Genomic DNA, 26,590 nt, shown 5'->3' on the forward strand with positions numbered 1-26,590 from the left:
AAATAAAAAAATAAATCCCCTTGCATTTTAAAATTTCCATGTAACGAGAAACAGAGAATTTTGTTTTTCAGGCCTACAATGAATTATGCAAGAGTTCCTTAGGTGAGTCCCTTTGTTCCTAATTACATTTGTAGAACAAGATCAGTTATGGGGAGGTTTGAGCTGCTCTTCATAACCATGATTTGAAAACCAAACAATTAAACTTGCCCCTAACATAACAAAGGACCTGCATTATAAGACTGGTATTTATAATTTACCAGGGTATATTTGGTAGTCACAAGTGTGATAACTTGTAGAATGACACTGAATATTATGTGCAGACATGTGACGATGTATTTTAACAAAAAAAAAGCTACTGCGACATTGCTACCTAATTTTGAATCTTATACATTCAGTAATTATGAACAATGTAATAAAATGGTATTAGAAAATTTGTTAAAGATGCAGCCAATAATTTTATTTTTTCACCATTCCCAAATTATAATGCTCATACTATATCAGGGATTTTTTTAAACAAAGAACAGGGGTGCAGCGGGTTGACCAGGGATCACATGTGGCCACTGTCTTCAACTGTGACCTGTCTTATAGTAATTTTTGCCCCAAGGAAGCCATAAAATGCTCCATTTTAACTTAGAATTATCAAAAACTCCACACCCTGGTAGGGAGAACCCCATCTCCCCCACTTTGTGGCTCCGCTGAATTGCAGTGCTCCCTCTAGCAATTTTTTTCTAGAAAAACCCCTGTATATCATCTTACTTATCTTGTCAGTTATTATTTATTTTCTGTATTAAACTATTCAATGATTTGGTTCAATTGAAATAAATGTATTGGAATTGCAGTTGTGTATGCTATGCTTGTATTATATATATATATAATGTAATTAATTTATTTCCATTGCAGGTACAGTTTTGAAATAAACCTAATTTCTACTTCATATTAATACTTTATGTCCTCTTTGTCTGTTTATTGGTTGTTTATTGGTGTATCAAAACAGTCTTTATTGTAGCAAAACAACCTCAATAACATTCAAAGCAATTGCTGTACATTTACTAGCAATGTTGAGTGCAGCAACATTTACATAAAACAATATCCATCAAAGAATGACTGAAAGATAGTAACAAGATATATATGGTATTCTATTATGCTTTTGTATGGAACGCCGTCACTGTCTTATGTGGTTGTCACTAAGTATATGGCGACATTGCTGCATTATATAACGAGTTGCTTTTAATATATGATGAAAATACGTTTATATATGGTGTCGTTTGACCAATATATGGCGACATTGCTTCTATATATGATGGTGTGTTTTTAATATAAAATGACAAAACGTTTATATATGGTGACGTTTGACCAATATATGGCGACATTGTTTCAATATATGATGGTGTGTTTTCAATATACGATGACAAAACGTTTATATATGGTGTCGTTTGACCAATATATGGTGACATTGCTTCTATATATGATGGTGTGTGTTCAATATATGATGACAAAACGTTTATATATGGTGTCGTTTGACCAATATATGGTGACATTGCTTCTATATATGATGGTGTGTTTTCAATATATGATGACAACACGTTTATATATGGTGTCGTTTGACCAATATATGGTGACATTGCTTCTATATATGATGGTGTGTTTTCAATATATGATGACATTACGTTTATATATGGTGTCGTTTGACCAATATATGGTGACATTGCTTCTATATATGATAGTGTGTTTTCAATATACGATGACAAAACGTTTATATATGGTGTTTGACCAATATATGGTGACATTGCTTCTATATATGATGGTGTGTTTTTAATATATGGTGGCGCTCTTTTCTTATACAGTGACGTTAGTTTTATATACAGTGCGCATGCTTCAACATATGTTCACGAGACGTCAATATACGAAGGTGAAATGTCAATATATGATGGGGTGCTCACTTCAATATATGAAAGATATCCCAGAATGCAGCGCCCCTGCTTCGCGCATGCGTGTGCTATTATTAACAGCGGACCATGATGGAGGGAATACTTGAGAAACTTGGTTTAGGAAATTTATCTCAACGGTTTTCCGACGAAAGAATAGAACCTTCTACTGTATTAGCCATAACGGATGGTGAACTTGTTCGTCTAGGCATAACTACGATTGGGGATAGGATACGTATTCGAGAGATGTGCAAGCCGAATCATGAAAGTGGAAATGACAGTGCCGATACCGGTGAGTCAAGTACGCCGCACACGAGTTTGGCAAGACGTGTTTCACATGAAAGAAACATGTTGTTTAGGCCTGGTACCAGTAGCAGGACATCGAATTCAGGTCGTAGGACATCTCGAAAAAGAAATCATCCAGCTGAAACTACCCGTCCGAGAACATGGACGGCTAACTTGTTTTGCTTAGCGAATAGAAATACAACGACTGTTCCTTCACAAAGTGAACGAGCCGAACTTCATAAAGCAGGTCTTGGCGCCAAGAAAATTCAGTTTTTTGCCGCTGACGACGAAGAAACTGTAATGCAGAGATTGACAGACGACGATAAAGGTTTTCCTCAGTTACGTTGTTGCGGTGGATTTGAGTTATTACATTGTGTGTCTGGTTCTAGATTACTGACACTCATTTCCTGTCCATGGACCGTGAGTGACTTGAAGGCTACCCCAGACCATTCGTCCCGGTGTTATCGCTATCGCCACACGAGACTCCAGCTTGTCTCCTATACAATTTTCCTTCCGCCCACTTAATTTTAATATTCATATGACCTTTGCACTGACATCAATAGCCAATCGCATTCGACCGCGGACGTCACTCTAAATAAACAACTGAATAAATTAATATACCATATTTGGAAGATAGCGAGTAAATTCAACGTTGTTGGTGTGTTCCTTCGGGTTCCGAAGTCGCACGAAACGAGTTCATGTTCCGTTATCTTTCGCAAGTAAAACAGGTCGATATGTATTAAACATGGCATTTGTTTTCTTGTTTTAACCCCCTTATTACGCAAGCTTCCGTCGAAGTGGTGTTTTTTTCGACGATTTGTGGCATGTTGCAAAACGAACGAAACATTGCCGCATTCTTAGCGGTGGATAAGGAATCGACTATGTCGTCACATTTATGTCTCGTTTGAAAGAGAATAAACAACCGCTCAGAAAAATATGTTGCTAATATTTAAGTGCGGTGCATTGAAATCGCCTTCCCGACGTCCAAATTTCAAAAGGATGTTCGATTTGCAATGACGACCGTTCATATGTACTAGGCGACGTTACTAATTACTACTAGGGTCGGTGTTTGCATTAAGAATTATAGAACAAAAGATCAGCAAAGCGGTGCTTTTGTCGGCGATTTTGTCAAAGGGAATATTGATAAAATGTTGCAAAACAGAATCGCGAGTTGGGTGAAAAATTGCGCCGGCGGCATTCTCAGCGATGGCGACACCCGAGAAACACCGTGTCACGGTGCATTCGTGCATCAGTACACCGAAGAAATACATACATATTGTTGCGGACGACTATTGTAGACTGTGTTCGTGTAGTCTTCGAGTTTGTGGACAGTTAAAGTCGTGTGTGAATTTATTCAAGCCAGGAAAAGCAGGAGGGATAACTTATGGAAATCGTCTTTCCAATTTGATCCAGTGCGACGTTGTGAAAGGAGCGACTCTGTCGTCTCATCTATGTCTAGTTTGTAAGAGAAAGATTGATAGCGCAGAAAAATCCGCCAATAATGTAAAACAGTGGCGTGAAATTGTCAGTCATTCTAATATCTCCCAACCTGTGAACGAAAGGGTTAAGCGTGCTGCCTTGAAATCGCCTGCCAAAACTAAAATGGCGCGTGTCACGTGACTTTGTTTACTAAAGATAGCGTGGGCGTTTGATTGACACTCAACTCATTAGTATTCCACCAATCACAGCTACATCTACTTTCTGGATGTGCGCAGTCAAATTGTATAGGAGACAAGCTGGAGTCTCGTGTGGCGATAGCGATAACACCGGGACGAATGGTCTGGGGTACTTGAAGGCCAGTTTGGGACCCCAATCTAAGATCTACCTGCGTCCAATACAGACAAATCTGGACACTAAATCCGCTGCACCAGTAAAAATATCCACTCTTCAAGAAATATGCAAAGGATGCAAAAAAAGTTTCTTGGTTCGAGAATTACGATCACACCTGTGGGAGTGCACTGCTGTTTTTGATGTAAGTGAAGATGACATGCCTTCTGAAAAAAATACACCCAATATTGAAACCACTGAGTCAAGCCACAACATGGATATATCTACAGCCAACATCGCTTTGGAACAAAGAAGTAGCTCTGGAAGTATTAATGTTTCTTTGGAAGTTTCTGGTGAAATTGAAAATAATCCACCTTTGGTGAGTATTTTTTGAACATAGTTTTTTTTTTAAAAATATTTCTGTGTCAGGTGCAGCATAGAAAATAGAAAATTATCCAAAATTAAATAAGCTGAACAGGTGTGAAAGACCAACGACCAATTATACCAATCGCTATGTTAACAAACATCATTTCACAATAAAACAAACACAACCAATTAACAAAGTAACAAACTACATTGGGGTACTTCTGTGACATATTAGGCTAGGTTCATTCAAAGTCAATCCATTGCTTATAAATTGTACATTCTCTGCTGTTCTTGTATTGTTTTTTACGTTCACTTGTATCATTATGGATAATTTGGAACTGGGATTGGTTCCTGTCTTTTGAGCCAGAATATTCCAACAGTGAAGTCTCACTACCAGCAGCTTCAAACTAATGAAATACTTATGACCAGAGCTGCTTGTATACTAATTAACTCATTAACCTAACAGTACATGGCATATTGCTTGTTCGACACCTAGTACAGGCAATAGCATACAAATCAACACTCACTGTTTTTAAACAACTGAAAATTTATTTCATTCTGGGCTAATCGTTGTTGGTTAACACATAGAAGAGTTCAAGTTTTCCTGCAGGGGATTCCCCCTTGTCTCGTTGTCATATACATGTACATTACACACGACACAGCCCAACTGCAAATTTGTTTATGACTTTCAACAACAAAATATGGATATTTATCACAGTAAACAATAACAAATCATAAGATGCATAACAGCTATAATTTTGAAAATCCATCAAAACTCATTTCTATTTCTGGAATTAACACAATATATATTTTACTATCATGCATTTTGTACAAAGCATCTGATCTTGTGTGAAATGATTTTCACAAACTATGTAATTTTGGCTGTAAGATTTTGGTTTGTACCAATATTAGAAATTCAATTCTTATGCAGACTTTGTTTTTTTTACTTCAGACAAGGTAACATTAAAAAAAAAAACATTCCCAAATTCAGATCACAATTATTTTTGCAACCGTAATAATTACAGACAGTATAATTCCAAAAGTTTCGCATGAATTGTGACTCTGATTACTTTTATATCTGCGCATGTGTGTGTCCGGACCTGTATCTTACACATGGCTAGACCAATTATGTTCAAACTTCACACATACATCATACATAATATTATGCATATGCACATCAATTTGTTTCACGATCTGATTCAAGATGGCCAAATGGCGTCCATTTTTGTGCTGAAAAATCATCAAAATCAAGAATTCAAACTTGGTACATATGTTGAACATTATGGGACCTCGATGTATATCATTTTATTTTTGAATTTGGATTCAAAATGGCTGGCTGAATGCAGTTCTGGAGCCGTATTTCTGACATGATTTGACTAATTACGTTAAAATTTTATATATTTACTATACATCATGTTATAGATATATAGATGTATTCAAAATGGCAGACCAGTGGCTATTTTGTGTTAATTAATGCTGTTTATGTTTATGTTCCAACTATATTACTATAAACAAAACTATATATCTTAAGTTGATAACTGACGGGGACTGTGCCATGGCTTGTTAATTATGACCCCATATTAAAGTTGAGTATAAATTAACCTAATGTTGTCACAAAGTACCGATGCCCAAAATGCTTTGTTTTTATTCTATGTTTAACCAGTAGTGGCCACTTGAACATAGCCAACATGTGCGTGACCATGAATATTTATTGAAATTATCATAACTATAAATTTTAATTCTTTTTAATTGAATAATAAGAGTACATTAATGTTGCTATGTAACCCGCAATTTAGCCATGTTTACCTACACTCTAACTTACTGGATGTCAGAATTGTTGATCACTAGTTTTTTTTTTTTCTGTATTAGTATTTGCTATAGGCCTGAGGCTTTTTTTTGACTCCTGAATGCAAAGAACACAATGGGAGTCTTTTGTGTTTACCCTGTCTGTGTGCATCTTTTCTACCGATGTCTCAAGAACCGCTGGTTTGATTTCAATGAAACTTGCTACATAGCTGCTCTGGGACAATGCACCTGATTAATTTTGGGTAAAAATCATGTGCATATTAATTTCCCTTTTTCCATAATAATTAGTAAATTTTTGACTTTGTCACTCATACATTGTATCTCAAGTACTAATCATCACATTTTAATGAAACTTGGTACATAGATGCTCTGTGACATTACACAGACCTTATTAGTTTCACATTAGAATCTGTGCATAGTAATTGCCTCATTTGCAGTCAATCTATATTGTTTGGGGTTTATATGTATATGTATTCATAATAATTATCTAATTTGCATAATTACTTTCCACATATTTTTTTAAGAATTAATCATCACATTATAATGAAATTTGGTACATTTGTGCCTCTGAACAATACACAGACCTAATAAGTTTTGGCTTGAAATCTATGCACAATAATTGCTTAATTTGCATAATAATTACCCAATTTTTCTACCTACATCTCAAAATCAATTGTTGTATTTTAATAAGACTTGGTTTTCAATGACTTTACTCATTCATTACTCACTAGTTATGATTATTTTCAGTCTGATGAAGAAACTAAACCTCCATCCAACTCTGTGGATATAGCAGTAAATGTAACCTTTGACTACTGCGAAAAAAACAATATTTCAGACCCAGTAGAAATATTGAAATATTTTCAAAGTCAAATGGTGACTGGAAGGAAATTGGACATTGATGATTCAAGTGAAGTCTTAGAAGGCCAAACCAATTTCATAATGGTTGACAGATTTGAAATTTTAAGTACTGGAATGGATGGAATTGCCTTACTCAACAACCTGAGATTGACATTAGAAGTAGAATTCTATGGTGAGGTAGGTTCTGGTGACAACAGCATCTCATCTCAAGTGTATAAAAAGCCTTTGCTGAGTTGTATATAACTATATATAACTGAACTGGTTTATTGCTTCTTAAAATTCACTATTGTAACCTATAGCTAGAATGTTATCAGTTACTATATCTACAATTACAGGAAGCCCATGATTTTGGTGGTCCAAGGAAAGAATTCTTTACAGAAGTATTGAGGGAAATAAATGATAAATATTTTGAAAATGGTTTAAAGCTTCACCTTGCAGATGACTATGAGGTTGTTGGTATCATAATGGGTAAGTTCATTGGATTTACATTAACTTGTGAATGAAAATACATGGCATGATTCAGTTATACTAGCCATCTCTGAGTAGATGCATATTAAAAATGTACAACTCATTGTCTTACATTTTCCTCAAAAAATAGGTTGATGGTGTCAGAAATAAAATATTAAACTTTTATGGTTCTTTATATTGATACCAATTTTTATACTTATTCAAAAAAACAATTTTAATAAAATAATTACCATATATCATTCTTCGTTTGTGCAATTGACCAATATTTTGCCTTTCTTTTTACAGGACTTAGTACATTGCAAAATGGTAGAATACCACAGTTCATGAAAGAAGAGGTTCGACAAGAACTTTTTGAAAGTACCATGCCATCACTTTGTATTAAAAAGCTCAGAATTGGTTTTGATAAACTTGGCATATGCAAGGTATGTATGGGCATTGTTGTAAGAATGCTGATTTTAAATCTCAAATCACTAAAAACAACGTTTTAGCTTAAACTTTTTCATGGGTTACGCCCAGTTACAGCATTTTACCAGCGAACAACTTCCTTGTTTTTGAGAAGTTACAAGTATTGATTATTATTACTCAGTTATGAAATGCAAGTAAAACTCAACTTAGTTTCATCGTAAGCGAATGTTGTAGATTGAATGCTGAGAACTGATATCCGATCGACCTGAAACTGTCTTTTGACTTCAAAGGCCTAGCCATTTATCAACTAGTGACCTGACGACCAAAATAGGTCCACTGTGTTTGTATGGTGTCTTCAGCAAAACAAGGTATCAGTGCTGTTAATTTAAAGAAGTCAAAAATAGCATTTTTTCACCAAAAATCACAAAGATATTCACTAAAAATAGAGAAGTGATCATATTGTCACAAAATGAACAATTCAAATAGAGGTCAAACATACCACTGGTCAAAACATTTAAGCTGGTAGTTTAAATAAAATAGCCATTTAAAAAAAATAGTTGATGGATACAGAACGACAGAATTAGTTACATGATTTATTTTTCCCACTCAAAGCGTGGTTTAATTCTGCTTTCTAAACATTTCATTCATGTATTCCTGTATTGATTATTAACGACTGATTATGCAAACATGTGATACGCTTTGTCTCATCAATGTCAATGATGTCGGCCATTAATTTAAAAGTGATGGTGAATTTATTGAATTTTTTCTCAATTTTATTCAAGCAGTCTCTTTTGAACGGTCAATTTTGGCTTCAACAATTTCAGAAAAAATCTAGGTTTTGTGCATTGTCATGTTTTTTGCTTTCAACTTTTAAATGCAACACAAACAAAGTTCTCTCAATAAGCTAGCCAGTGTTAGCACGTTTGTTTAGTTTAATGCGTTAACATCAGAAATAATAAATGTCTTTAACAGGTTGACAATAAAAGTCAAGTTTAAATCAGTTGAGATGGAATATCTATATACACCGGTAGTTACAGACAACCTGTCAGTTGTCAGAGTTGTACCTTCTACTCAGAAACGCTTTGTGGAGAACACTGGGTGTTCAGCAAATTGTACATATTTACATATTACATGTTGAATAACTTTTTTTCAGAAATGTCAGTTATTTTATTTTTTAAATATTCCTTCTTTGATTTTATTGTAGCTTTGTAAGAAGCTGCCACAGTTTATGTATATGTTTGTACCAAATGAAAATAGCATTTTGACCTTTCGGAAACTAAAGTTTCTCTTAAAGCCTGACTTCAGTCCTGAGGGATCAAACAGCCGCAAGTATGAAAATGAAGTTTATGCAGTCTTCATTGCATACCTGAGAGAAGTAGCAGGCAAGTAGATTGAATTTTTATAAATCTTTGCATACATGTTCTAGTATGTCAAATGATGATTGCATATTAAGAAATATAATATTCAGATTGTGTAAATCATATTAAAATAGACTGATAGCTTTGATGTTTTAACAAACAAATGCAGTTCCAGGTAACTGACGTGGGCCTAAACTTAATGGATTGGTTTGGCTTTTGCTTGCCAAAAACTGTTTCAATTGTTTTTTGACTCCCGTGTGCGAAGCACAAAAAGGGAGTCTTTGCAGTTAGTGTGTGTGTGTGTGTGTCCATCTGTTCCACTGATATCTCAAGAACCATACATCAGTTTTTGATGAAACTTGATGCATAGATGCTCTGGGCCAATGCGCAGATTTGATTAGGTTTTGGTGAACATCCATGCATATTAATTACCTAATTTGCATGATAATTACTGTAAAATGACTTATTTTCACTGGGTTAAAATTTCGCTGATTTACCATATCAGGCATATTCAGTGGGTTTTAAATTCACGGTTTCGTCATTTAGATAAAGTGTTCTATGCTAAATTTTACATATTCACTGGGTTTTAATTTAGCGCAATTTCCAGTCAGCGAAATAAGCAAAACTAAAACCCAGTGAAAAATTAATCCTTTTACAGTAGCTGATTTTTAGCTGTTCCATGACTGTTCCACTGATATCTAAAGAACCACTCATTGGATTTTGATAAAACTTGGCACACAGATGCTCCAAACTAATGCGCAGATTTTATTAGTTTTGAGTAAAAATCTGTGCAATATTAATTACCTAATTTGCATAATTAATTAATTGTCAGCTTTTGATATATCAAGTAGTAATCATCATATTTCAATGAGACTTGCTACATAGATCTTCTTGGATTATGCAGACACCTGATTAGTTTTAATTGGATATTAATTACCTAATTTGCATAATGTTCCACTGATATATAAAGAACCACAAATTGGATTTTAATGAAACTTTTAAAGAGAACTATGCAGAAACCCAATTAGTATTTGGTAAATATTTATGCTTTAACCACCTAATTAACATAATTAATAATAATAATTAATAATTAATTAACACTGATATCTCAATTACTGATCATCACATTTGAATAAAATTTTCTACATAAATGCTCTAGGACAATAGACAGGCCTGATTAATTTTGATTAATATTAATTCTCTAATTAGCATGATAATTCATAATTTTTTTGTTCTGTTCTGTTCATATTAGTTACCTGATTTACATAATTAGTTTTCAGCTTTTCCATCAATATCTCATGTACAAGTAATTTTGAATTAATTTTTAATGTGTCTTCAATACTCTCAGCACACGGGAGTTCTTTCTAAGCTTTCTTTGATTTCATTTTGTGACAATACTCTAATTTTGATGATATTTTTGTGCTTTTATGTAAAAAATACTATTTCTGACTCAATTGCTGTAGTATTTTATATGTAGGCACCGAAAAGGAGCATTTCTGATTTTATTAGTCTCTGTTCGGACGAAGTCTGAAAAGGGGGACTTATAATTCGGTCTCTGTCCGTCCGTCCGTAGTCATATTTCAGAATCCTTTGGACCGATTCCGTTCATTCTTAGCATGTGTCTAGTACTTTATGTGGGACATGCAGTGGTTTAGCGAATTGATTCGAAATGTCCGACTGGCAGCCATCTTGTTTTTTGAAAATGTTGTATTTTGGACATGCTTTGTCAGTTTTCATTCAAATTTGGTACATAGATTATACATGTTAGGATACATGTCCATGACAATTTCTTTTGCAATTGGATCAAAGATGGCCGACTGGCAGGCATCTTGTTTTGTTTTTTAAATGTGGTATCTTGGACATGCTATGTCAGTTTTCATTCAAATTCGTTTCAAAATCGGATCAAGGATGGCCAATTGACAGCCATCTGACTTTTTGGCCTTACTACTATATTTCCAAGATTTATGTGCCATTTTCATTCGTATTTGGCACATACATCATACACATGTCACTTTATTTCATAATCAGATCAAAGATTTATTTGAATCCATGTTACTGTATCTCTGTCACCCATGTATCATTTTCATTGATATTTAGCATGTCATAAATGGATACATGTACATGTCAATTCAATTTGCAATTTGATCAAATTTGGTCGACCGGGGGCCATCTTGTTTGATTAAAATGTCACTTTTTCTTTGCTATGTCTTAAACCGGAGGGGTCTTCACGCAACACATGTTCGAATTTGATGTAAATACACAATCTGTTGTAAACGTAAAGTTTCAAGGACAAGCTTGCGAAAACCCCTCCACTTTAATATGACTAGCACAAAGAGAACTTTAAAATTTTCAATTACTTGTTAAGTTTGTGGCAATATCTTCAATTATTTAATTTTGATACTTTCAACAATTTCTCAAAAAAACTGTTGCCGATTGCTTTGATTCGTATATGTACATTCCTTGAATTGACCAGCATCAGATGTGTTCATTTTGTGACAATATCTTTAATTACATACAGGCTGCTTGTTTATTTGCTACTTCGCTGCAGGACCAATAATATTTAGAACTCTACTTCATCAATTCTGTAGTGTAGGGTGGTGTGGTGTGGTCTGGTGTGGTGTGGTGTGGTGTGGTGTAGGGTGGTCTGGTCTGGTCTGGTGTGGTGTAGTGTGGTGTAGGGTGGTGTGGTGTGGTGTAGGGTGGTGTGGTGTTCCGGTTGAGTGGTGTAGTGTGGTGTATGGTATGGTATGGTGTAGGGTGGTGTGGTCTGGTCTGGTGTGGTGTAGGGTGGTGTGGTGTAGGGTGGTGTGGTGTTCCGATTGTGTGGTGTAGTGTGGTGTATGGTATGGTCTGGTGTGGTGTGGTGTAGGGTGGTGTGCGGTGCAGATACATAATTCTTGACAATGTAAAATTGACCCCAATACATCATTCTATTTCTTAATTTATTGTAGGTGGTAGAAGATCGGGGATTACATTGAACCACATTCTGAAGTTTGTTACATGTGACTACCATGAGCCAATTTTAGGATATAGAGAAGGTCCTTCATTATCGTTCTATGAAAAGCCAAAAGATGCATTATTCTTTCCTACTGCAAACACCTGTATTAATATGCTGAAGCTCCCAAGAGCATGTCTTGATCAACAACTTCCAGAAAAAAAAATACTGTTGGGGCTGTATGATGAAGCCTTTTTAAACCATTTTTTTGGAAATATATAAAATGTTGCTTCTTTTAATTTACTTTTTCCCAGCATGATATACTATGATTACATTAATCACTTTTTAGCTCCGCTGTCGACTTTGTCGAGCGGGGCTTATCATATGAGTAATTTTTCGTCGTCCGCGTCAACTTTTAGCTCCGCTATCGACAAAGTTGACACAGCTGTTCATATTACTGATTGTCCGTCGTCATCAACTTTACAACCTCAACTTCTTCTTCAAAACCGCAAGTTAGAATGTTTTTTAATTTGATATGCTAGTACCTTTGATGGTTCTTTCTCAGATTTGTTCAGTTCATGTCAAAATCTCATTTTTGGTGAATATTTTTGGGAAAAAGTAAACTTTTCGACTTCTTGTAAAAAAACGATTACTTTGATATTACATATATAGGTACTACATGTGTACCTCTCTCAGATTTGTTCATTTCATGATGATATCTTAAATTCTCTAACTTTGATGAATATTTTTGTCATTTTTGGTGAAAAGTGATATTTTTGAATTCTTGTTGAAAACAGTCCGATTGCTTTGATACTATACATATTGTTCATTTTCTAATGATATCTTCAGTTCTTTAATTGAAATGTTCATTGCTAACAGCGGGGCTATCTCAGCCGTCAGGCTGCTTGCTTTTTTTACAAAAAGAAATAATTGTTTTTTTAGTCTAAACTAACCTGACCGCTAAAAAAATCCCGACTGGACGCATCTGCGGGTATTTGACTGATATTAATTATTCATGATGTCAATGATTATTCATGAGTTGGTGTGTGAAAGTAAACGTGTCCTTTTAAAGGTTGATTCGATTCGATCGCAGAGATGGATGCTCGTCAACATCTTTTAATTAGCATAATCACTGGAGTGATTCCGCTCCGGTTTTTATTCCAACGCAGGGGGTCGCCTGCAGATGCATCCAGTCGGGATTACTTTCGCAGTCGCGTTAGTTTTGGTGATCGTGTTAAAAAGGCTGAATTGACAATTAATTATATTTTTTTTTGTAAAACAAAAAAGTCCAGAGTATAGTTTCTTATTCCCGGTTTCTAGCATTTTCTCAGAAATTATGCAGCAGATATCGATGAAACTTTGCAGGTTGATGAATAAGTCTCTGCCGAATGTGCACATAATTTTTTTTGCCAGATCTGAAAATCCTAAATGGGTCTTTTTCATGATTTTTATTCAAAATTACCTATTCCAACACCACTGAGCATGCTCAGAAAAATTAATTAGCTTAGATTGTAATGCCAGGATTTTTAGTGATGTCATGACCTGGTCATGACCTTGATCTGAATCAGTGACAGATGGGTCGTACCATTACCAATCTCTGGAAACTGTAGAGGGGTGTAATGGTTACATTTTAAGGTGATTTATAGTGGTGATACAGAGACAAACCAAGGTCCTGGTAATATACAAAGACCTGAATTAACAAAAAAGTCAAGTTATTATTAAAGGTACATCAAGGTTTACTCAGATTTATGAATGCAGTTTTTTGAGCATGTATGAGACATAGTTTGGTTGCACTTTGGTTGTACTCTGAGATTTTGGACATGGGTCAATGGAAGTTGTTTGGAGAGGTTCCATGTATTATTTCAACATGAGTATTTTATAATTAAATGACGAGAACTGAAATTCATGTTTTGTTTTCTTTTCTTGTGAAACTTTACAGTGGTTTTGACTCCCGTGAAGCACACGATGGAAGTCTTTGCGGTTAGTATGTATGTGTGTGTGTGTGTGTGTGTGTCCGTGTCCGTCCATTCCACTGATATCTCAAGAACCGCATGTTGGTTTTCAATGAAACTTGGTACATAGATGCTCTGGGCTAATGCGCAATTCTGAATAGGTTTTGGTTGAACCTGATTTGCCATTCTCAGTCGCAGAGACTATGGGTCTTTTAACGCTAAGCTAGGAAGTCGCCAATGAACGTCCCACTACTCTCTGCCACAAGTTTATTTAAATACTAATGACCGGACCTACTTTTTGCTTTGCCATGAGTGCATTCGCGACTCTCCCTGGGGGTGCCCAAGCGACGTGACAGGGAGTAGATGTATTTGCTGTTGCTATGTGAGCGAAACTCGTATAAAATGTATACATTTATTTTGAAATCACGCCCACTAGCATTTTATGTTTGAGAAAATTATCTAAACACCTTTTTACCCATCGATTTTGTAGTTTGTTATCTTTTTCCCAAAGTTGCCCAGTTGTCACGTCACATAGCAGTCGAATGAAAACTGGGCAGGCCCGAGGCGCCCGCGTTACCTCGAGGCAACAACGCGAACGCACCTACGATTTGAACTGACTATTCACATCTACGTCTACTACCGCATGATCTACTTTTCATTTAACATTTTGAAAAAAATTAACCACTGAATGTAAAAATGTTTGATATATTTATTTAAAATAACACACATTTTTTTCAACAGAAGCTTAGGATATAAGAAACAAGTTTTAAAAAAAAACACGGAATACCAACAATTTTGGTGTAAAATGTCGCCTGTGGCAGAGTCTAGTTGCGGCTCTCTGTGGCTCCCTAGGTCACGAAGACTCTGCAAGCGAGAGTGCTGATTTGCATGGTAATTAGCTAATTTTTAACTGTTCCTTGACTGTTCCACTGATATCTAAAAGGCCATTCTTTGGATTTTGATGAAACTTGGCACATAGATGCTCTGGACTAATGCACAGATTTGATTAGTTTTTGGTAAAAATTCATGCATATAATTTGCATAATGATTAGTAAATTTTCGGCTCTTCCTCTTATGTCTCTGGTACTAATCATCACATTTCAATGGAACTTAGGACAATGCACAGACAGATATGTGAAATATTAATTACCTAATTTTGCATAATTAATCAATTTTTGGCTTTTGATATTTCAAGTACTATTACTTCATTTCTTTTCAATGAAACTTGGTACATAGATGATCTAGAACATCGCAGAGACCTGATTAATTTTGGTAAAACTGCATATTAATCAACTAATTTGCATAATTAGTTAGTTTTCGGCTTTTACACTGATATTGCAAGTACTAATTGTCCCGTTTCAATGAATCTTGGTACATAGATGTTCAAGGACAATGCACAGACCTGATTAGTTTTGGGTTAAAATCAGATCATATTAACCTAATTTGCATAATAATTCATATTTGTTGGTTCTAATCACATTTCAATAAAACTTCGTACATAGATGGTCTAATTAGTTTTAGGTTTATACACATCAATAATAATTACCTAATTTGCATAATAATTTACTTTTCAGCTTTCTGCTAATTCAGTCAGGATTACTCATCACATTATAATTAAATTTTGTACATGTGAGTTCTGAAACTATATACAGACCTGAATCTATATTGATTATCTATTAGCCTATTTCTGATATCTAAAAAACTCAGATTTAAATTGAAATTGTCAAGAGGTGCTCCGGAAACAATTAGACTAAAAACCATGGATGAAAATTTTGATAATGTGAATCACATTGTTTTCATGTCGTGCATCTCAAATAGCAGACAAATCTTAGTTGCCACACTTCTGGTTTGAAAAGCAAATTTTTAATTAATTTTAATGTGTCTCCAATACTCTCAGCACACGGGAGTTCTTTCTAAGCTTCCTTTGATTGTGTTATGGCATGTGTATAATGATTGTTACTATGTTTAAATAGTGGTATTCAATGTTTACTTTGTTGCAGTAAATAAGTAACAATGGTTACTGTATTTAGATAGAGATGTTCTACGACTACTATTTAAAAATTATTGTGATATTTATTACAATGGTTACTGTGTTATGATGAAGATGTAACATTGGTTGCTAATTAGAGATGTTTAACGATTACTATTTAATGATTACTTGTGACATATATTGTGACATTTTTTATATTGGTTACTGTGTTATGATGAATATGTAACAATAGTTACTATGTTTAGATAAAGATGTTTAATTGTGACATATTTTACATTGGTTACTTTGTTATGAATATGTAAGAATAGTTACTATGTTTGGATAAAGATGTTTAATTGTGACATTTTTTACATTGGTTACTGTTTTATGATGAATATGTAACAATAGTTACTATGTTTAGATAAAGATGTTTAATTGTGACATATTTTACATTGGTTACTTTGTTATGATGAATATGTAAGAATAGTTACTATGTTTAGATAAAGATGTTTAATTGTGACATATTTTACATTGGTTACTGTGTTATGATGAATATGTAACAATAGTTACTATGTTTAGATAAAGATGTTTAATTGTGACATATTTTACATTGGTTACTTTGTTATGATGAATATGTAACAATAGTTACTATGTTTGGATAAAGATGTTTAATTGTGACATTTTTTACATTGGTTACTGTTTTATGATGAATATGTAACAATAGTTACTATGTTTAGATAAAGATGTTTAATTGTGACATATTTTACATTGGTTACTTTGTTATGATGAATATGTAAGAATAGTTACTATGTTTAGATAAAGATGTTTAATTGTGACATTTTTTACATTGGTTACTGTTTTATGATGAATATGTAACAATAGTTACTATGTTTAGATAAAGATGTTTAATTGTGACATATTTTACATTGGTTACTTTGTTATGATGAATATGTAACAATAGATACTATGTTTAGATAAAGATGTTTAATTGTGACATTTTTTACATTGGTTACTGTTTTATGATGAATATGTAACAATAGTTACTATGTTTAGATAAAGATGTTTAATTGTGACATATTTTACATTGGTTACTTTGTTATGATGAATATGTAACAATAGTTACTATGTTTAGATAAAGATGTTTAATTGTGACATATTTTACATTGGTTACTTTGTTATGATGAATATGTAACAATAGTTACTATGTTTAGATAAAGATGTTTAATTGTGACATATATTACACTGGTTACTGTGTTATGATGAATATGTGACAATGGTTACTATGTTTGGATAAAGATGTTTAATGATTCAGTTACTTTGTTATGTAACTTTAACAAAACAATATTTCTTGAACTTAGTAATTGAGAAGGACTGCAATTACTTGGTTACAGTATCATGAATAAAGAATGCATTGAGAATTCCCACTCTGTATTTAGTATGTCTATCACAGCAGTGATTCACAATTAATGGGCTGCTTGTGGCTATACCTCTTTGTGAAACAGTGGGACACGCCCAAATGGATATTTAACACTTTTGCATCAATATTGACTGATTGTCCATATTAAATCATATCTCAAAACAACTTTGGTGTTAATCCATCTCTTGGTGTACTGCTTGAATGAAATGCCCATCTCCAAGAAATAGCTATGGACACATTTGTAGTTTAAGGATTTTGGACAAAATGGCAGTAAATTCGTCAAATTTGATTGAAATAACAAAACTCACTGTATTATGTGTGAGTATTGTGTGAAAATTTTTCAACTGAATCTGACAATATTTATGCGATAAATCGGAATTGACATGAATAAAATCAAAATGACCACCAGTCATCAGTTTTTGTTCAAATCTGAAAAAAATTGACATGCACCTGTAACCCAATTTGCATAATCAGTTTGAATGAAATTGTTCAATATCTGAGAAACTGCTTTTAAATGTCAGAATTTAGCATATTTTAGGTCCAAAATGGCCGCCAGTTGATCATATATCAAACTGTAATGAAAATTGACGTGCATATGTATGTCCCAATACATTATCAAGTTTGAACGAGATCAGTCGAAGCATGTCAAAGAAATGGCCCCAGACAGATGAAGTCCTAATTAATAGTTCTCGATTTCAGACTTTGTTCAGGGACTAACAATACAAATTATTTTAATCACTATTCCTGTAATTATTTTTAATGCAATTAAGTATATGTCTATATCGTAGTTGACAAAAGACAGTGTACAAGGGAGCCTGTTTGATTTGCATATTTTCCATTTATGTTTTTGAGGAGGCACTGTCAATCACACAAGCTATTTTTGTTTACTGTACTAATAATCATGATTATGAGTAAAAGCATTTCAGGAAGCTCATATCAGAGAAACACTAGTGTATTTATTGACTGTGTGGCACATCAACATGCATATGGTTATTAATTATGTCTCTTGCTTTTACATACAAATCAATACCATAACAATCAGAAGTTGATGTCTGAGGTACATGTGTGGTCAACTCCTGTAAGCAATGCTCACTAAATTCATGTGATAGAGAGTCCACTACTGGTCTTGTATCACCTTCAGAGGCTCCATCAACCATTCCTTCAACACCATACTCCTCTATTAAACTACCAGATAGCTCAATCCCCATCGGGTTGTGTAACTGCCCTCCTATCCAGAGGCGTAGAGGTGAGGATCTTGTGGTCCGCATTCTGTGTTGTGACCAAGCATTTTTCCAGGTATTCAATTTCTCATTGATTCTTGGCTTGAAGATATAGTGAAGAGCAATTATATGAATTTTGCTCAAGGGATCTAAGAGACCTTGATCTTCCATAAAATAGAACAGTTGGTGATACAAACTCAATACGCCATCGAACACATCTCTCCAAAGTCTTTCAATACGCTGATTATGGACACTTTTGCCAGTGATCATGCTTCCACGTTCTGGTCCTCTTTGTGCAATCATATAGTCTGCTATCAGAATATTTTCCATTCCCATGTCACTGCGTACTCTACTAGGAACACCATACATATCGACAGCAGTTTTGAAACATTGTAAAAGTGTAGTTGATGTATTATTATCTGTGCAGTCCAACATGACGGGTAAACGACTGAATCCATCGATTCCACCAACTATGATGAAATTCCATCGAATCAGTTTATGGTTTGTATCTACATGCCATAGATGATTGGGTCCTTTAACATTGTATATTCTCCTTTGTAACCTTCCCGGTTTCCTTCCCTCAACTCCAATCTCATCGATTCTATGGATGCTGTCTCTCAGTCTCATTCTTTGGACTTTAATGCTGTATTTTTTGACAAGCATATGTTTTAGCATATTCTCTCCACAATATGGATACTCTGTTGTTAATTCTTTGACATTGATATCAAGGTGGTCATCGGAGATCTCGGTAAAATCCATTTTCGATAGTTTGAATTGACTCATCCTACGGTAAATAGTACTTTCAGATACACTTAAAAGTGAAGCTATTTCTCGAATAAGGAAACCCTCATCTACGAGATTCTTTAGTACAGTTTTCGGGATGTCAAATTGTGGAGCTCCACAAGTTTGCACTTTACGCGGTGCTTCACTTCCAAAGATACTACATACAGACCGCAGAGACATCATGTCAGTACGATTACTTACACCAAGAAATTCCATTTCATGTACAGAGAGCTTGGGAACTAGATTTGGCGTTATTTTCTCATTTTCAAATCTGCCGATCAAGTTGTTCAAATTCAGCCGGTTTAAAACATCTGCCATCGATTCCATGATGAACCTATCTTCTAAAAATTCAATATGGATGCCAATTAAACGAGCATGCGCAAATTATGGGAAAATTGAACGAAAATTCGTAGTTGTGGTACGCATACAAAAAAATATGCATCAGATAAACCATCATATATAGAAGCAATGTCACCATATATTGGTCAAACGACACCATATATAAACGTAATGTCATCATATATTGAAAACACACCATCATATATAGAAGCAATGTCACCATATATTGGTCAAACGACACCATATATAAACGTTTTGTCATCGTATATTGAAAACACACCATCATATATAGAAGCAATGTCACCATATATTGGTCAAACGGCACCATATATAAACGTAATGTCATCATATATTGTAAACACACCATCATATATAGAAGCAATGTCACCATATATTGGTCAAACGACACCATATATAAACGTTTTGTCATCGTATATTGAAAACACACCATCATATATAGAAGCAATGTCACCATATATTGGTCAAACGACACCATATATAAACGTAATGTCATCATATATTGAAAACACACCATCATATATAGAAGCAATGTCACCATATATTGGTCAAACGACACCATATATAAACGTTTTGTCATCATATATTGTAAACACACCATCATATATAGAAGCAATGTCACCATATATTGGTCAAACGACACCATATATAAACGTAATGTCATCATATATTGAAAACACACCATCATATATAGAAGCAATGTCACCATATATTGGTCAAACGACACCATATATAAACGTTTTGTCATCGTATATTGAAAACACACCATCATATATAGAAGCAATGTCACCATATATTGGTCAAACGGCACCATATATAAACGTAATGTCATCATATATTGTAAACACACCATCATATATAGAAGCAATGTCACCATATATTGGTCAAACGACACCATATATAAACGTTTTGTCATCGTATATTGAAAACACACCATCATATATAGAAGCAATGTCACCATATATTGGTCAAACGACACCATATATAAACGTAATGTCATCATATATTGAAAACACACCATCATATATAGAAGCAATGTCACCATATATTGGTCAAACGACACCATATATAAACGTTTTGTCATCATATATTTTAAACACACCATCATATATAGAAGCAATGTCACCATATATTGGTCAAACGACACCATATATAAACGTAATGTCATCATATATTGAAAACACACCATCATATATAGAAGCAATGTCACCATATATTGGTCAAACGACACCATATATAAACGTAATGTCATCATATATTGAAAACACACCATCATATATAGAAGCAATGTCACCATATATTGGTCAAACGACACCATATATAAACGTAATGTCATCATATATTGAAAACACACCGTCATATATAGAAGCAATGTCACCATATATTGGTCAAACGACACCATATATAAACGTAATGTCATCATATATTGAAAACACACCATCATATATAGAAGCAATGTCACCATATATTTGTCAAACGACACCATATATAAACGTGTTGTCATCATATATTGAAAACACACCATCATATATAGAAGCAATGTGACCATATATTGGTCAAACGATACCATATATAAACGTAATGTCATCATATATTGAAAACACACCGTCATATATAGAAGCAATGTCGCCATATATTGTTCAAACGACACCATATATAAACGTGTTGTCATCATATATTGAAAACACACCATCTTATATAGAAGCAATGTCACCATATATTGGTCAAACGACACCATATATAAACGTGGTGTCATCATATATTGAATACACACCATCATATATAGAAGCAATGTCACCATATATTGGTCAAACGACACCATATATAAACGTTTTGTCATCATATATTGAAAACACACCATCATATATAGAAGCAATGTCACCATATATTGGTCAAACGACACCATATATAAACGTGTTGTCATCATATATTAAAAACACACCATCATATATAGAAGCAATGTCACCATATATTGGTCAAACGACACCATATATAAACGTAATGTCATCATATATTGAAAACACACCATCATATATAGAAGCAATGTCACCATATATTGGTCAAACGACACCATATATAAACGTAATGTCATCATATATTGAAAACACACCGTCATATATAGAAGCAATGTCACCATATATTGGTCAAACGACACCATATATAAACGTAATGTCATCATATATTGAAAACACACCATCATATATAGAAGCAATGTCACCATATATTGGTCAAACGACACCATATATAAACGTGTTGTCATCATATATTGAAAACACACCATCATATATAGAAGCAATGTGACCATATATTGGTCAAACGATACCATATATAAACGTAATGTCATCATATATTGAAAACACACCGTCATATATAGAAGCAATGTCGCCATATATTGGTCAAACGACACCATATATAAACGTGTTGTCATCATATATTGAAAACACACCATCTTATATAGAAGCAATGTCACCATATATTGGTCAAACGACACCATATATAAACGTGGTGTCATCATATATTGAATACACACCATCATATATAGAAGCAATGTCACCATATATTGGTCAAACGACACCATATATAAACGTTTTGTCATCATATATTGAAAACACACCATCATATATAGAAGCAATGTCACCATATATTGGTCAAACGACACCATATATAAACGTGTTGTCATCATATATTAAAAACACACCATCATATATAGAAGCAATGTCACCATATATTGGTCAAACGACACCATATATAAACGTAATGTCATCATATATTGAAAACACACCATCATATATAGAAGCAATGTCACCATATATTGGTCAAACGACACCATATATAAACGTAATGTCATCATATATTGAAAACACACAATCATATATAGAAGCAATGTCACCATATATTGGTCAAACGACACCATATATATACGTTTTGTCATCATATATTAAAAACACACCATCATATACAGAAGCAATGTCACCATATATTGGTCAAACGACACCATATATAAACGTTTTGTCATCATATATTAAAAGCAAGTCGTTATATAGTGCAGCAATGTCGTCATATACTTAATGACAACCACATAAGACAGTGACGGCGTTCCATACTTTTGTATTAGTTTGTGTTTCTCTGTATCTAGAAATTAATCCTTGGTGGAAAAAACGTTGTTATTTTTGTCAATTCAAATTTTGGTTCACATTATCAGTAAACTGAATCCCCCCAAATCAAGTTGAGTCAGCTTGTTGACTGTTGGTCTTTAGCGGAGTCAAATTCACAATAAACTATCTTGATTCATCCTCCCCTTTATACCGACAACGGATTCTGGCGGTGATATATTTATTCAGTTATTTATTGGCCATAGGACATAATGTACACACTTAAATGTAACAAAAATAAATAGATCGTTTGACAAGAATAACCACTGCTATTACTTGTCTGAATAATACAATCATATACTTCACCTTTGAATACCAAATTATATTTATATTTCAGTTAAATTTCTTTCCAGCAAACTATGACGTATTTGTAAAGAATAGAATATGTATTTTGCAAGATTTTGTATTGTATGTGTATTTTCAGATTGCAGAAGTGTTTAATTTTGACCAATCACAGTTCATCCTCGTTTTGCCGCCTATATTTGAAACTTGGTTACATAGTTTACGCCTAAATATGTTTCCTTTCACGTTCGTATAGAGGGTTTAAATACCCATGATGATTTCAGTTACCTTTCATGCATTACCAGTTGACTCACGCAATACTCTGTCAGTTTACTCCGTATTGCAATAAACCAGTACTGTGTTTTTGCTAACGTAAACTACGTTCGTGTGTCTCTCTGTCATGTATAATTGCCTTTAGCACGAGCAGTAGTATATCCACAAACTACTCTCCCACATGGTCTTCAAGAAATACAATTGTATGTGACTATTGAGGTGACTTGAGGAACAAGAAAAAATGTGGTGCCCCCAATATCCTTGATATTTACTTAATTTGTTTATAACATTTTTACTGAATTACGTAACTGCAATAGGATGTTTTTTTCAAGATCACGATATCAATGTATGATTTTCACGTGTGTCAATGACACACCAGTAGATTAACATAACTAGTTGAATCACACCATGTTAGCCTTTCATACAGTTTCGTCTGTTTAAATTAAAAAAATAATAACATGAGTACTGTTAGTGTTATAGATTTACAGAGTTAGTAGTTGCCAATGCATGCCGTCAATTTGCCACAGTTTTATTCGCTTTCCGACCCCGGATTTCGCTACCTCCCGGTACATGTATCTCTGACACATTCGATATTTTTGGCTGTTAACGGCAATGAAAATCACTATCCAGAATAAAAATCACTGATTTTGGCGTTCCGTCGAATGGGCTTGATCGCAAATTCCTATTTAGTTCCTGTCTATAACTTTGTTGGCAAATCCATTCGCTGTCTGTCTTTATTGAATCCCAGTGCCGTAATTTTACACGGAAGCGTGGTTTCAGCACTGGTTAGAACAAAGTGGCGCGTTGTAAAACTACGTAACTCGAGTAATACCGCGTCAGTCGAGGCGTCGACCGAGAAGACCTCTCGATTGGTCTGTTATGTAAGCATGTAAATCAGGAATCTACCATTAATTTGTATGTATGTCTGGTATGTCTGGTCATGGCAAATTCTTATTACCTCCATGCTCTGGTACATACTATTATATTAATGACATTGTCCTTTCCAACTTTTAAAAATATTTATACGGGATATTAGAATAAACGCGAGGGATGAATTTTCTATGCATTTACTACATTTAATAATTAGTGTATGCTCATCAATTTATAACTAAACACTCTCTTCCAATAATAGTTACGTCCTTCGGTTCTTTTTCGGGCAAAAGAACAGCCATGAGCATCTCTAAAACGTTTTCCCCCCCTCATCAACTTGTTTTCAACCAGCATCAGAAAATGGAGATGCCGGGTTTCGAACCCGGGGCCTCATACATGCAAAGCATGCGCTCTACCACTGAGCTACATCCCCGAGATGAGTTGCAAAATGAAAGGATTGAAAAAAAATTGAATCACTAAATAAAATCACTTCGATTTATTCAATGAACACAATGAACATTGAATCATGTTACATTTTCAATACATCTCCCCAAAAATGAACTTTCCGACATCGCTAATTAGACAAACTGTAATGAGCCTGGCATTGGTGGTGTAACGGTTAGCATGGTTGCCTTCCAAGCAGTCGATCCGGGTTCAACTCCCGGCCAATGCAGCAGCAGATTGTTTTGAGGCAATGAATGCGTGTCAATTTCTTGTCACTACCAAATATAAGCTATTGAGCAATAACTGAATTGAAGAATATAGTTTCCTTCAACTAATTTACAAGTGGGTTCAAGATGATCAAATGGTTTAGCTTTATGTTACTTTCAATTACGAATCAACACATCTCTAAAACGTTTTCCCCCCCTCATCAACTTGTTTTCAACCAGCATCAGAAAATGGAGATGCCGGGTTTCGAACCCGGGGCCTCATACATGCAAAGCATGCGCTCTACCACTGAGCTACATCCCCGAGATGAGTTGCAAAATGAAAGGATTGAAAAAAAATTGAATCACTAAATAAAATCACTTCGATTTATTCAATGAACACAATGAACATTGAATCATGTTACATTTTCAATACATCTCCCCAAAAATGAACTTTCCGACATCGCTAATTAGACAAACTGTAATGAGCCTGGCATTGGTGGTGTAACGGTTAGCATGGTTGCCTTCCAAGCAGTCGATCCGGGTTCAACTCCCGGCCAATGCAGCAGCAGATTGTTTTGAGGCAATGAATGCGTGTCAATTTCTTGTCACTACCAAATATAAGCTATTGAGCAATAACTGAATTGAAGAATATAGTTTCCTTCAACTAATTTACAAGTGGGTTCAAGATGATCAAATGGTTTAGCTTTATGTTACTTTCAATTACGAATCAACACATCTCTAAAACGTTTTCCCCCCCTCATCAACTTGTTTTCAACCAGCATCAGAAAATGGAGATGCCGGGTTTCGAACCCGGGGCCTCATACATGCAAAGCATGCGCTCTACCACTGAGCTACATCCCCGAGATGAGTTGCAAAATGAAAGGATTGAAAAAAAATTGAATCACTAAATAAAATCACTTCGATTTATTCAATGAACACAATGAACATTGAATCATGTTACATTTTCAATACATCTCCCCAAAAATGAACTTTCCGACATCGCTAATTAGACAAACTGTAATGAGCCTGGCATTGGTGGTGTAACGGTTAGCATGGTTGCCTTCCAAGCAGTCGATCCGGGTTCAACTCCCGGCCAATGCAGCAGCAGATTGTTTTGAGGCAATGAATGCGTGTCAATTTCTTGTCACTACCAAATATAAGCTATTGAGCAATAACTGAATTGAAGAATATAGTTTCCTTCAACTAATTTACAAGTGGGTTCAAGATGATCAAATGGTTTAGCTTTATGTTACTTTCAATTACGAATCAACACATCTCTAAAACGTTTTCCCCCCCTCATCAACTTGTTTTCAACCAGCATCAGAAAATGGAGATGCCGGGTTTCGAACCCGGGGCCTCATACATGCAAAGCATGCGCTCTACCACTGAGCTACATCCCCGAGATGAGTTGCAAAATGAAAGGATTGAAAAAAAATTGAATCACTAAATAAAATCACTTCGATTTATTCAATGAACACAATGAACATTGAAT

At 34.5% G+C, this 26,590-nt stretch overlaps 1 protein-coding gene and 4 non-coding genes across 5 annotated transcripts; 1 reads left to right on the forward strand and 4 right to left on the reverse strand.

The window, feature by feature from the left end:
* Positions 1 to 2,018: 2,018 nt before the first annotated feature.
* LOC146742231 (uncharacterized) lies at positions 2,019 to 12,678 on the forward strand. Its single transcript, XM_085500669.1, has 6 exons — positions 2,019 to 2,630; positions 6,897 to 7,184; positions 7,343 to 7,475; positions 7,761 to 7,897; positions 9,085 to 9,262; positions 12,190 to 12,678. Exons 1-6 carry the CDS (start codon positions 2,019 to 2,021, stop codon positions 12,453 to 12,455), a joined length of 1,614 nt encoding a protein of 537 aa, XP_085356795.1. The 3' UTR covers positions 12,456 to 12,678.
* Positions 12,679 to 24,809: 12,131 nt separating this feature from the next.
* On the reverse strand, positions 24,810 to 24,881 carry TRNAA-UGC (transfer RNA alanine (anticodon UGC)). Its single transcript has one exon. It is a non-coding gene; the product is annotated as a tRNA-Ala (tRNA).
* A 467-nt stretch (positions 24,882 to 25,348) lies between these two features.
* On the reverse strand, positions 25,349 to 25,420 carry TRNAA-UGC (transfer RNA alanine (anticodon UGC)). The gene has a single exon. It is a non-coding gene; the product is annotated as a tRNA-Ala (tRNA).
* Positions 25,421 to 25,887: 467 nt separating this feature from the next.
* Positions 25,888 to 25,959, reverse strand: TRNAA-UGC (transfer RNA alanine (anticodon UGC)). The gene has a single exon. It is a non-coding gene; the product is annotated as a tRNA-Ala (tRNA).
* A 467-nt stretch (positions 25,960 to 26,426) lies between these two features.
* Positions 26,427 to 26,498, reverse strand: TRNAA-UGC (transfer RNA alanine (anticodon UGC)). Its single transcript has one exon. It is a non-coding gene; the product is annotated as a tRNA-Ala (tRNA).
* Positions 26,499 to 26,590: the final 92 nt, after the last annotated feature.

This window comes from Saccoglossus kowalevskii, chromosome 6 (genome assembly GCF_978046115.1).
Source record: "Saccoglossus kowalevskii chromosome 6, keSacKowa6.1, whole genome shotgun sequence".
NCBI classification, from domain to species: Eukaryota; Metazoa; Hemichordata; class Enteropneusta; family Harrimaniidae; genus Saccoglossus; species Saccoglossus kowalevskii.

What these genes read in the sequence shown, in the direction of transcription:
- LOC146742231 (XM_085500669.1), top strand. Translation starts at nt 2,019, where the DNA reads ATGGAGGGAATACTTGAGAAACTTGGTTTAGGAAATTTATCTCAACGG. An exon ending in AAGTAGAATTCTATGGTGAG is followed by an intron (nt 7,185 to 7,342) that starts GTAGGTTCTGGT and finishes CTACAATTACAG; the next exon opens with GAAGCCCATGATTTTGGTGG. An exon ending in ATAAACTTGGCATATGCAAG is followed by an intron (nt 7,898 to 9,084) that starts GTATGTATGGGC and finishes ATTTTATTGTAG; the next exon opens with CTTTGTAAGAAGCTGCCACA.